Raw genomic sequence first — 13587 nt, 5'->3', positions numbered from 1 at the left:
TCCTTTGCATATGATCGGCTTGCTTCATCTTGACTGTATCTTGAACGATGTGAATCCATCAGTAAAGCTCGGCCAATTGTACCCTAAGGTAATATTTAAGAAATATATTTGCAGTGTGTGAGCTTATACACAAACAGTACGTTTATGTTGCCAATCGAATGAATGGAATTTAAACAGAATTGCATATCATAAGATTGATCGCTTATGACGTCATCAAAGACAAAAGAATGTATCTGTAATCTAATAAAACGTTTATGTAGATTATAATTTAATAGATGATAATTGGAAATGATGTCAAACATAAAGCAAGTCACCAACTAAACAAAGATAGTAAACTCACCACAAAAGTTGTCTCGATTACGATTGATTCTTTACAAACATTGTTGTGAATGGTTTCTTTTCATGCAAGTATGTCAGGGATCTAACAATGTCGCCAGCAATCACGTATATTTCCAAAACAGTGATGTCACCATTTAATAATCTCAAGTAGCTTGACAACCGTTTTTGCTCTGGCGTTGGTGACGACAAATGGGCAGGTCGTACTGGTTATTACGCATTGACTGCTTTGGCAGAGAATCTAGAAGGAAACCAAATAGATGGTTTTCGTGCTAACAGCTTATTTTAAAACGACACCGTTAAAAAGCCACTTTTGCTGCTTAGAGAGATAATGTACAGCAGTTGTTGATACCTAAGTCAGCGTTATATAATATTACTGATAATTCACAAACGCTAAGTACTGGTATTTAATAATTATGAAATTCTGACAAATACATGACATACCTAGCACGAGAGAATGTGACTGTCCGTGTGATGATGCGTCCGTGGATTTCGATGACGTCTTAGCTTTGATGAGGGATATTGTGTATAGGTAAGGGTTCATAGCAGAGTTGATAGGTAAGATGAATACGGCACTCCAAGCATAGACAGAACCTGGAATTGTGACTGTGTCAGTCAGGGCAAGAATACCCATCACAGAGATTGGAACCCAGCAGAAGAAATCAGTCAGTACAATCACAGCCATCCTCTTTGCAATGGTGACAGATTCTTTTTGTCTCGCTCTTGTTTTGACAGACGACGCTTTTGATACCAGACGTATTTGCATGTACATGAACACATAACAAGCGAAGATTACAGTAAAAGATAAGAGATTCAAGAAAAGGACAATCACGACAGAGTATTCCCATCCGGGAGAGCTCTCATTTGTCAGATGCAGAGACAGACAGACCGGGGAACGACCATAGTAATTATCACCAAAATAAGGTATGCCAGTTAGAGGCAACAAGCTGATGAAAGTAATCATGACCCAGCCTGCAATCGTTACTACAATTGCAGATTTCAGCTTGAAGTGGAAAAACCTGAAAGGATAGGAGATGGCCATAAAGCGATCAAGTGTCATAATAGTCAACGTGAAGACAGACACTTCACTTGATAAAGCTGCAAGAAACCCAGCAAACTTGCACAAATGACTTTTCCTCCAAAATTCATCATGTTGAACATACGTGCCACGGTAATAAATATCAGTAGATGCAATAATCAACATGTATATACCCATGCTGAAATCTGAAATAGCCAAATTCCAATGAAAAACGAATCAACCTTTACTAGATCCCTTTTCCTGATTCGCCTGATGATTACAAAGAAGTTACCAATCAGAGCTGACAGGCCTATGATCCAAACGAAAAACCTCAAAGCTTGATTCGCCATAAGATCTTCACAAGATGAAAAAGCATCTGCCTCGGGCGTGCATTTCTCGACATTTTCGAGCTGTCGCACCATACAGCAATACCTGTAAGCATCCGTATATCTGAAATCGTAGGAAAATATTATTGCATGAATCTGAAACAACCTCTGATATTAAGAGCGGTACTTTTAATTGTGCATTGTGTTTTGTTACTGTGCTAAATTATACTTTGCTGAACTTAAAACAGAAACTAATTTAACACAAGGGACGGAATAAGATCTCGGCTACCGACGTTGATATAGAAGCTTTAAAATAGAGAATTGGTCTATAGCTTTATATACAATAGCAATGAATCTAATTTTGTCAAAATATCTGCAATGCATTTGGTTTGCACACCTTCTCACCTAAGTCTTAGTTGTTTGAATACCTGTGTATTTTGAGTGGATGTTGATGGTGCAAGTAATGCAATATTCATAAAGATCTTCGACAAAAAAAGATTATATTTTCATACTATCCACAGTACTTAATATAACTTTTCTTGACGTATGATATCGCTTGTCTGGTTTGATCACATGACTTTGGACGCGCGGTACATGAATGAAGCCTAGTCACCAGGGGTGACTAACAATCAGGCATCATAGATGGTATCCCTATGAAGGAAGCTAGTGATGCCCGATTTAAAATACCATAGTTGAAATTCCTCATTGTACCCTGGTAGTCAATAAACTCTATGGTGACAACCTATTGTCACTATGTTTAATTAATAAATCCAACAGTGAGATGAAAAACTTGACAGAATTACAGAATCATGCGGGATAGCAAGTGGGCACACGGGCGAAAAAACGGCAAACAGTAAGCGAGCAAAGGAGGGAGAAGAAGGCCGTTAGAGCGGTGAGCCTGAAAGAAGTTGGAATGAATAAGGTACGTAAATAAAAAGAACTAAAGGAGGAACAGCTGAAAGTCAGAGGACATGGAGTTTTAATGTTGTTAAGGCTTGTAGAACCTGTGCAACCTGTGAGGGATGATAAAAACAAAGGAAAGAGACCTACAAATGGCATTCATTTCGTGGCTTTACCACAGATTATAAATCAAATGCATAACCATGCCATTACTACTCATGGAAATGATTTAGGTATGGCTGAAAACGGAGGGGACGAACGACGCAAGCAAGTATGGTGGCGAATGAATTGATGTTACATCCTTTTCGGCTGCATTGTATCTTGATATAAAACACATGGTTGCTTAGTATGGCCTACCACGGTGCACCAGAAGTAACTATAGTCAGACATGATACGCCTACGATGGGCGTTGTAAATACTCTCCTTGTGCCAAAGATGAAAACGCTGTGGTACAGTGGTAGTCAATAAACCACGCGATGTCAATTAATACATGCATGGGCAGGTGTAGAAGTCATAGAGGACTGGGAAGTGGGAAAGTCATGGAGCGTACACTGAGGCATGTGGAAAGATGGCCTTGAACATGTGAAGGCTGAGAACAATACAAAGAGACAGAAAATGACACGATTCTTTCCCATGCATTGTACATTTTATCAACCGAATTCCTAGCCGTATCATTTAGATGGTTTACGTTTTGTTTCATGATAGACAAAGAATGCTTTTTCACTGACAGAAATGTTCTAAGATAATAACCTGCCACAAAAACATGTTTAAGCATGTTTATGATTAATAATCTGACACAATTACAAAGTAATTGTGCAGGTACTTCATGTAGCTTAGCTACAACTAATACCGCTGCTACTGCATGTCTATTGACTGACTTATTCACTTACATCGATCTAAAATCCAAACTTCAGACAAACAATTCCCGTGTAAGGGACGCTCACTGTATGTAATGTCAATCGGCTTGGTTTGATATTGTTCAATTGCACAGCATGTAGATATTCATATAGGCATAGTATGAAAATGATATGTATATATATGAAAATTATCTTTATCTGCTGGCACTTGAGTGAAATCATACACTATATCAACGTTACTGTAACTTTACGAAAATGTACCGAGAACTTTTTAAATATTTTGATTTAAGCTACCGTACTTTTATTATTACGGTGTTTTGTCAATACAATAGTTCGTTAGTGTGTCTGAGTTTTAATTCTTTACTTACATCTCCTCCAAATTTGATAGCGGAAAGAACACTTCGAGGCTATCGACATCAAATTTATTGCCAGTCAGATACCTGCAAAATAATATTATTATGTTCCGTGTACTGCATTGATATTGAGTACCGGTCTCAATAGATAAACAACGAGACTTGATCCCCTCATGAAGATACATTTAATGAGCCGTACATAAAGGTATTGTATTTGGTCAACCTATGGCTACTGGAGTGGAACCAATCAGCAAGCTCGTCTTACAAAACATGATGCTTTACTAATTTACAGAAAGTGGGCGAGCGCCTTTATAGAATTTTTTTTTGTCTATAAACTCTCTCTAAATCAGCACGACAGGTTAAATGACGTGACAATGCAAAAGATATTCCATTCGCTCAAAGAAAGTGGGACTTTATTCTGCAACAGGGCTATCAAAATGTCTTTTGGGAATAATAGAATGTGAAAATGAGAGCGAAAAAATAACCCACTTCTACATTGTAAATATATGTTGAGTTAGACCACATTAGAAGCGATTGAGATTGATCAATATTCAAGGGAGTCTTTATTATTTACGGATGGGGAGGGTTGGTGGAAATAAAGAATTTAACAAATGCAAGAAACGTAAAAGTTAACTCCCTCAAAATATTTGGCCCCTCCATTCAAAATTGTATAAAATGTGACCCACCATATAAAAAATATTGATCTCATATGATTAACAAATATTATCATGTAGCCATGATGTGCCATCAAAATGTGGCGCTGACATTTAACAGCAGCACCACAACATCCGCTGTTGACAACACATTTATGTGGATTTAGGTTAATGGCCATTTTTCTTGCTGCCATAAGTGTTATGGTGATAAAAAAGCCATTATTTACTTCCCCGGTTCGCTAAAACCTGGAATTTGTGCATTTTGTTCTTTGTTTATCATTTAAAATCAAGAGCTCTGCTAAAATAATTCCATTTTTATTGTCCCCAGATTTCACTGAGAATGAACCATACTCTATTAGTTTTCCGTTTCAAGTTTTGCACTTTTATAGTTTGATACAAATACTTTGTCAATTATTATCCCACCCATAAAAAGTTATCTTAATTGTGCGTCCTCCATAACCATGTTAACCATGAAATACATGAAATGCGTTGAAATACAATGAATATACTAAAAAGGGAAGAATTTTTGTAAAATGTATTTCCATATGTGGAATGTATCTAACAAGGGTACAAAACGGGATCATTTGATTGCAATATCAATATGGTGAATATATTACACTGTTGTGATACCAGCGAATAATGTCTACATGTAAGTATTACCTCTAATGTGCACGGCCTAAGCTTTGCGGGAACTATATTTTCCGCATTTTCTTATTATTACCTTTATTCAACACGACACGAAAGCAAAAAAGAGTGTAAAACGAAATTAGGTCTTGGGATAACCTCTATTATACTGTTAATTACCTAAGACTTCGTAAGTAGCAGCTGTTAGCAAAATTCCTTTCTTTGAATAGTTATAAACAAGGTAATAATACTCACAAAAATCGAAGACTCTCCAGGCCTGCGAATGACCCGTCCATTATCCAACTAATCAAGTTATTAGCAAGGTTACTACAATGAAATAATAAAATGATGAACGCAGTGAGCCGTCGTCACATGTTACTGACTATTTTTATCATAATGTATGATAATTTATAACGGTGAAACAAGTAAATGTTTGTGATGCGCATGTGTTTCATTTAAAATCGAACCACTCAGATCACCAAATACTGATTTTCACACTCTTAACGTGTAACTTGGTGAGGGAGATTTATTCAAACCATTTAACATTGAATGCCCATTATTGTATGTATTTCCTGTCATTCATAAACTTTGTTGTAGGAAAGCGTAGCCGTGAGCAAGAAAAAATGACACGCTAATTATTTGGAAGCTGTAAACATTATCATGTTATTAAATATTTCAAATCACCGAGGATTAACACAAACGATATGTAGAATGATTAATTGAATGAGTGATAACAACTAGTGGCAGGTCGCATTATTGGCCTCTTCATATGACCAGAGACTAAACAAATATCATATAACACGAGTGCCGTGAGTTTGTGAAAGACGCCTAGCAGGTGATCCCTTTCGTTGTACCCAGGTAAAACTAAAGAAGGACAGATTTATGTTATATTTGTGTGGTTTGTTGTTCTGAGAGGCAGAATCTTCAGGTGTGTTTAAAGCCAAAGTATTTCTAAACCTGATTGCGTAGTACTTGTTTCTGAGTTCATCTTTTGCACTCTAAAATTACTCTTCAGCGGTTGCAATTTAGCCCAAGATTGCGAACAAGAAAGGTTTTTGTAATGATTTAATTACTCACAGTATTACCAAGTTTTTCATTCCATAAAATGTGTGGTTCCTTAATATCCTAATGCTATTTGAGCTAAGACGTCTGAAAGGAAAAAACCACAAACAGTTTCAAAGGCTACCAAAATGGTGAACAAACACTAAATGCGAGTGGATTGAAAGACATCGGCACACAATAATGCAATATATATCTTTCATACAAAATATACTATGATTCTAAATATTGCAGTTAGTATTGCTGTCTTAATGACGCCAGCGACGTGGCAAGATATATAAAACGTGAATTTAAATATATTTACTTCTAGTATGTCTTCGCTACGGGCCTTTAAAGTAACGTTTGTTTACACATTATACCCCTGATACCGAGACAAGCTTTATCTAGTCAGGCTACGTCCAGAAGGTGCCACAATATTCGCAGTCATGTATCATGAAGTGGAAATTTGGTAGGTAAACATAAACTTGGTAAGATTTTCGAAACGTATTTCTGAAGAAACTGCTGAACATGCATAGAGATGATGTAGTGGTGTCATGATCGACAAAACACTTTTAAGTTTTACATACATAATAGACAATTTTGATTTGATGGTGCGAAAGTTCTCTTTTGACTTCAATCAAGACATTGAAGCCAATTCGTCAACCCATTGTTATGCAAATCATTTTACCCCACTTATGACTTGAGTCTAGAACATTCTTAAGGTCACTGTCCTTTATGACCTTGAATTCAATTAGTCGTGTGTTTACTACAAGTGGAGATATTTTAGAACAGTGCTTAGCATATCATATTAGTTCTAGATTGTTCTCTTATACAACAATTTAAGTATAAATACCGGGGCGTCACAGTTTTTCAGTCAACATTTGGGATCGTATCACTGACGTGTTACTTCAAGACTTTGGGCTCATTCTGGCAGAGTTAATTCCAAGACATTTCAAGACCTTCACAGCAATGCTAGATTTATTCTATGGACTTTGCGCAACCTCAAGCCTCTGTCCCAATGTCTGGCTCAACTCTGGAGTTTAGTGCGTCCCAGCTGAGATAAGCAGTCTGTAAATTTTTACAGTTTGTACTTATCCCTTGACTTAGTGATTCGTTTTATTTTTTTTAATAAATTTTATTTTACAGAAACTCGCCGACTTCACTGTTTGTTTGTTTGTTTGTTTTCAGTTTGAGACAATTAATCTGATATTATGTGGCCATCTTTCTTACAATAACGACAAGAAATATCGCCAAGTTTGCCAGAAGGGGATTGAGACTTGGGATCTGATGGCGTAGGAGTGTGACTTAAATTCTGTGAACCGTTGTCACTTGTCACCATTCATATTGACGACGAACAGATCTGCCTTACAGAAGCGCAGAGAAGTACGTGTATTTGCATTCGGAGCAAAAGCATTGATGTAATACATCAAGAAATGACAACTAAAAATAAGGTATAATTATCATTTGTTTTCATCAACTATTCAACATGTCACTTTGGTTTTCAGGCAATCGATTTATTTCCCATGTATATTGAGACAGAATAGACCGAATGAATACTTGATCCAATTAAATGTTAACCTAATTATCCTGATATGAATGGACAATGGCGATGACAAACGAGTTGACATCTATAGCGTGGTATGTACATGTCATCACGATGTGCCCTTACAACGGCAGTATAATGATGGAAATGGGCTGATGAATTACCGTAAAAGAATCAGCAGAGTGTATACGCATAGAATGGCATAGAGAATTCCTTTTTACACCGTAAATTTCTATACAAAGTGTTTTTCTGTATCTCACATTGTTTGTGAGAAAAATCTTCGAATGCCTACATTGGAACAGAGAAACAAATTTGCGAGTACCTAGTAGACCTTCTTAAAATTGTTCCACGAGAGCTTAACCATAGACAGAAAGTTAACTAACTTATCCTTTTTCTATTTGATTCTATATTTTGTGATATTCAGTAAGCAAAATTGTCTTTGAATTTTCCCTGAAAAATTTGGTAGACTTTTTTCTTATGACCATACGTTATTCATAGTCACTGATTACACGCTATCGGAATTAGGATAAGAACAGTATATGGTGCTGGAAATTTAGTGTACAGAGACTTCCTTTTCAATTCATCAAAAGCTGTGTTAAAATGTATTGGACGGCATATCAAGTTCAATCGTAGATGTTGCCTGGAATGGTTCGCCAAAGGGCCCTCATCTGAATGTCATGGTGTTTGAAGGTTAACCTATACAGAGTGCCATGGAAGTGTGAGTCTGGCTGACTTTGCTTGAGAAGTAATGTAAAAGCAGTGCATTTAATGAGCCACTTTGACAACAACACGGATAATGGAAAATGAATGTACACCGTACTTACATGAAGTACAAGTTCACGAGGAATTCGAAAATCCTGGGGCGCATTTCTGAAATGGAGTTATTCGTCAAGTCCCTTGGAACAAAAAATCAGACAGTTATGTATAAAAATGACATCCGCACATGTGTACATTGACAAATAATTCTATTGCAATTAACGACGCGACGTAAATTCGTTTGATTCTGATATGCTGTCCGAAAGTAGGAATTTTTGTTTTCAACCCAATTACACCATTTGTTTCATGGCAAAAATGCAGCGTTTCTTCTTGAAGCCATTCGAATATGGCAAGTTAGTCTCAATACAATTCCTCATGACAAACTGATAGACTGATTTTGCTACAGACAATAATTTTCCTCTATCATGTTGCACACACATTTTTGTACCCTATTTACATTAAAATTAAGTTTTAAACCTTGAAACAAAACACATTTAGGTGTTGGCTTTCCTTAACAGACATTTCATGATTTTGATGCATTCAAACTTGTGCATCAGACATAAAACGTAGTAAATTACTTAAGAGTTTATGCGCTGATACAAAACGATTGAAGATTGCAGTGTAACATAACATTTGATAAAGCTATACTCTGCGCTACGTACCATGAAAACATCATGTTACAAATACGGTTCGTTTAAATATTTAAGAATCCAGAGAAGCAAATTTATACGTTTTCTTCCTTGTTTACTTACAATTCTCCTAAAAAAGGATGTTGGAACTTGTCGTGCATAAGATCAATATTATTTCCAGTCATGTTTCTATAAAACGGAAATGAATACGTTGATTTATGACTGTAACAGATCCCAAACTCGTATATTTTGTGCAGGAAAGTGCGCAGATGTTACACAGTATGGCCCTCAAATGTAAGACTAACTCAGTTGTTCGAAGATTCCAACATGAATTAGACTTTTTGAAGTCAAAAAAGCAATAAAAGTGACAACCCTACAAAGTTGTGTACAAAGGCAGAAGCCCAACAACAGTTATCTAAAGTTGGGTTTCAAAGTGCTACAAATGCAAACTCTTTTGGCAAAATTGCATTTTTGCTTCCACAGAAGTCTTCATGTACTTTAAAGACTTCGAACAAAGCTAAAACGTACTTATGTAGTCTTGTACACTTTTGACAATCAGGATATTTTCGTGAAGCACTTTCTACCTTAGAAATAAGTGTGCATTTCCGTTTGTATACATCATTACTTTTTTTGCAATAATGGAATTACGTTTCCTGCAATAATGGATAAACGTCCCTTATTTACTGTCTGATGGGTTATAAAAGCAGATAATGGAAAGGTATCCATGTAAGTTCTTTGGTTACCTTTGTCTGTGAAAATCAAAATGGCACAAGATTAAAATATTCGTTTCGTTATAAACAATCTGCCAAAGTTACTTATACTAGTACTAACAATTTTCTAATCTCTGTTTTACTACCATTTCCTGGCAAAGTCTTCATCTCTTGTTGTGAACAGTCAACAATGGCACCAAAACACTGACAAGAAGACGGACAGTGAATATCTAAAAGGAAATATTGCAGGAGAGAATGTCTTTAAAGTCCGTAAATTCGTATCATGATATATTTACATACTGAATCTTTTGCACTGTAATTTAATTTTATTTAATACATCAAATACGGTGGTGATACATCAAAGGTGCTTTCTGAAGTTACAAATTGTTATATGATTGACACATAAAGAATCCATTCAATGATGAATACATGTACTTCTTTGCATCGGAATTGCCATCAAAGAATTTGATTTACTCACTGCAAGATAATTCGTCATCCCCATACTGGCAATGCTTAATGTCATCACAACGCTGTGACAATGTAATGCAGTTTTTTGCCCCGTGACATCGGTAGCTTCCTGACAGCTGTAGATTTCTAGAATGGAAAATATCATGTTGATAGAAACGTGTTCATACCACATCATCATCATAATGATGACGGTTGAACTGTGAAAAAAATCAAGAGGTACCGGATCATCAAGATTAATCATTTTCTCATTCCACTTATTGGATTGAGGGGCAATTTGTTTTAACACTTCCGTTATTAATCTTACACACCGCCATCAAGTCATTGTGCCGGGGGGGATTTAGTTTATTATTTATTCAAAGGTTATCATAACCTAGATAAATTTGCTTACCACTAAGTTTCGTATTTGTCATATAAGAAAGCTATATTTTTTAAGTATGCAAAAAGCGCCAAAACATACTGTTTACGTTTAATTGTGTCAATGTTTATTTTCTTTATATTATATATTGTTTATTTCAGACTCGATCGTCCATATGCAGGAAAGAAATTAAGTAAATGAATATGAATATAAAACTCAGACTGTTTAAACAAAACTACTTCAAATACAGTTGTTTTCTCCAGAACTTAAAGAATGCACTATCAATTACTCTATCTGATGAAGAGATAGCGGCAATAAGTACATTTATTAATTTTTAAGTCTACGTTGAAAGCCATATTATTTGTAGCATACATCGTAGAAGCACTACTAAATAATACATTATTATACATAACCTTTAACTCATTCATAACTTATTCATAACTTTCATAAAAGTAAGCTGCAAATAAAGAATTTTTCACTTCTGGACTACACAATTTAAATTGTCTCAATGACATGTTCGCTCTAATACGAAATGCCCGTCTCTGTCTTTCAATATCGTCATCGTCCACATACCTGTATTATCAAATGTTAATGTTTGCAAGTCAATTTTACTTTTGAAATAGATATACGGAATGCGCATCGGAAAATAGTTACCACAATTTTGTTCATCTGATCCATACGGGCAATCCCAAACTCCATCGCATCGTCGATGTTGTGGTATGCAGTATGCGTCTTGACATTTATACATGTTTCCCTGGCAGTTGAAGAGCACTGTCAAAGGACGAGTTAAAACATTTTTTATTTTTGACACGATTGGAACTAATTTGGGATAATTGGATCTTCATACTTTTCAAATTTCTCAAAAGTGTTAGGTGCCATATTGCTGAATTTTGTAATTTAACAAAACACTCATAAAACAAGTGAGTAACAAGCAGATGAGCTTACATTGCAGGTTAAAATGACCTTACTTCACCATCCAATTATCCCAAATTAGTTCCAATCTTGTATTCTTTGATAGTTATTTCAGAATGAAAGTGGTTGGTGCAAAATGTGACCTACATTTCGGTAAAGGGTTATCATATTAATGCGGTTCATGAAATGAGCCATAAACCTTATGAATAGCTATGGAATGCAGACTGTAATTTGTTGCATATACCCGACGAATGTAATACAATGTGTCAATATTATTGTAACAACAAATTTTCATGATGATTCCTATTCTGTTTGTAGTCCTGTTATTCTAGGAAGAAAAAACACTCAGCTTGACGTTGTAAACATTAAGGGAAAATCTTACGGCAATGCCTAAGGTGGGTAACATCTCGACATCCCTGTGGATACCCATACACATCAATGTCATAGACACACTTCCACTTCCTATCAGAGCAGTGTCCATTATTGCAGTGTATTTCATCGATCCGGCATGTTTTTTTGCTGGTATGAGTAGGCGAAGTAGTATTTTTGCCTTGGTCGCACTTTATCTCATCTTCTTCGTTACCTCCTCCACAGTCAACCTCTCCATCGCACGTTGCATTCAATGGGATACAGTATCCGGAGTAACATTCGAACTCTCTGCATATATTTAAAGAATCTGTTTGACAGAACCAGAATTTTTATATTAGAAGCAGTACGTCCGAGCCTCCAGTAGCAATGATTGATGCCAAAAAACCTAAGACGCAGTCTCATTAAACGTGGAGGAGAAAAGACCAAACTTTCCAAAACCGACATTTACAAGAAGATATAAAGGAAAAAACGGTTGTATGTTTTTAGATAGCTAAAGGCATACTTTATCTGTTTTCATTTAAGAACCAAATCGTAGACTAAAACAAGATTCGGCGCAATTGTTTCTAATTTTTGAAATGTATATCACGGGGTCATTAAGGAGATAGTAAGAACTGCATAAAATTGGACGACTCAAAAGAACAACTCACAACATTCTTCGTCGTGTCCATTCGAACAGTCCGGAATAAGATTGCACCTCCTTGATACGTCTATACACTGATTGTCATCACATTCAAATTGGCCAGTTGTACAATCTGGGTAGACTATTAATGATAAACCAAGAGATTTAGTAATTAGGGTTTAAGCGATGTCCCCAGCTGCAAGCGAATATATATATTCTGGATAGAGAGCGGAACTCAGCACCATACATTACGCATGTGCTGTGTGGAATAGTCTTACCAAGCTGTAGTGTATATAAACTGTGGAGTTGTTATTCGAATAAATGACATCAACTAGTGTGTTTATGATGTATGTCCACTATAGGATTTTTGTGGATTTTAAGATATTTATTGCTACAAATGAACAATGATTATAGTACATGTCAGAATGGTGTTACAGTCAGTTCTCAATAAGCAGTTGTCCTTGGTAGTATTTTAATCCATCTATAACATGGCGTCTTTAACTTTTATTATTCCTGAGCTATTTTATACCTAATTGGTATTTGCTATTTGTATTTGTTTCGAATAATAAAATATCATTGTTTCTGTTTTCGTAGTTTATTAATAGCAAACGATAAATCATGTTTCAATTAATACATGTCTGTAAGCGAAATTTCGAAAATTTTACACTTAAATGTCCTTTTGATCATATCCATGTATTTAAGATTTATCATTCGATTTGTCTAATAACGATTCTATCTAAACGTTCCTGTGTTTCGCATGAAACTTCTATGCTAGTTAAGCGGTCGTCCGGGCATGCTTATGATATATCTTGATACTTGAGTTATATTTGATTTCAAAAACTTTGCATATTTGAATTTAAAGTATTTGTCGTGTTGGGAGTTCTCAAGGGTATGACAGCTGATGGGAGTAGGGTCAAGGTAGTAATGAGCTTAAAATATATAAATAATCGCTAATTAGTGACCCTTTCACTACACCAATGGCCTAGCGAAAAATCTTGATATACCGCAGCCGGTATAAGATCTTTTTCAACAAGATGGATGCATTTACAAAATTTAAACACTATGTAATATTTAACACATTATTACTTCTGTGTGTTAAGTGGTTGATTCACATCGACTGC

General features: G+C 35.7%; 1 protein-coding gene across 1 annotated transcript; it reads right to left on the bottom strand.

The window, feature by feature from the left end:
• Positions 1–482: 482 nt before the first annotated feature.
• Positions 483–1566, bottom strand: LOC139145822 (G-protein coupled receptor GRL101-like). Its single transcript, XM_070717230.1, has 2 exons — positions 781–1566; positions 483–577 (listed from the first exon to the last, which is right to left on the bottom strand). The coding sequence occupies exons 1-2, from the start codon at positions 1550–1552 to the stop codon at positions 483–485; spliced, it is 867 nt and encodes a 288-aa protein (XP_070573331.1). The 5' UTR covers positions 1553–1566.
• Between the last annotated feature and the right edge of the window lie 12021 nt (positions 1567–13587).

This window comes from Ptychodera flava, chromosome 1 (assembly GCF_041260155.1).
Source record: "Ptychodera flava strain L36383 chromosome 1, AS_Pfla_20210202, whole genome shotgun sequence".
Taxonomy (NCBI): domain Eukaryota; kingdom Metazoa; phylum Hemichordata; class Enteropneusta; family Ptychoderidae; genus Ptychodera; species Ptychodera flava.
The sequence above is the reverse complement of the archived record's forward strand: the minus strand, read 5'-3'. Positions and strand labels throughout refer to the sequence as shown.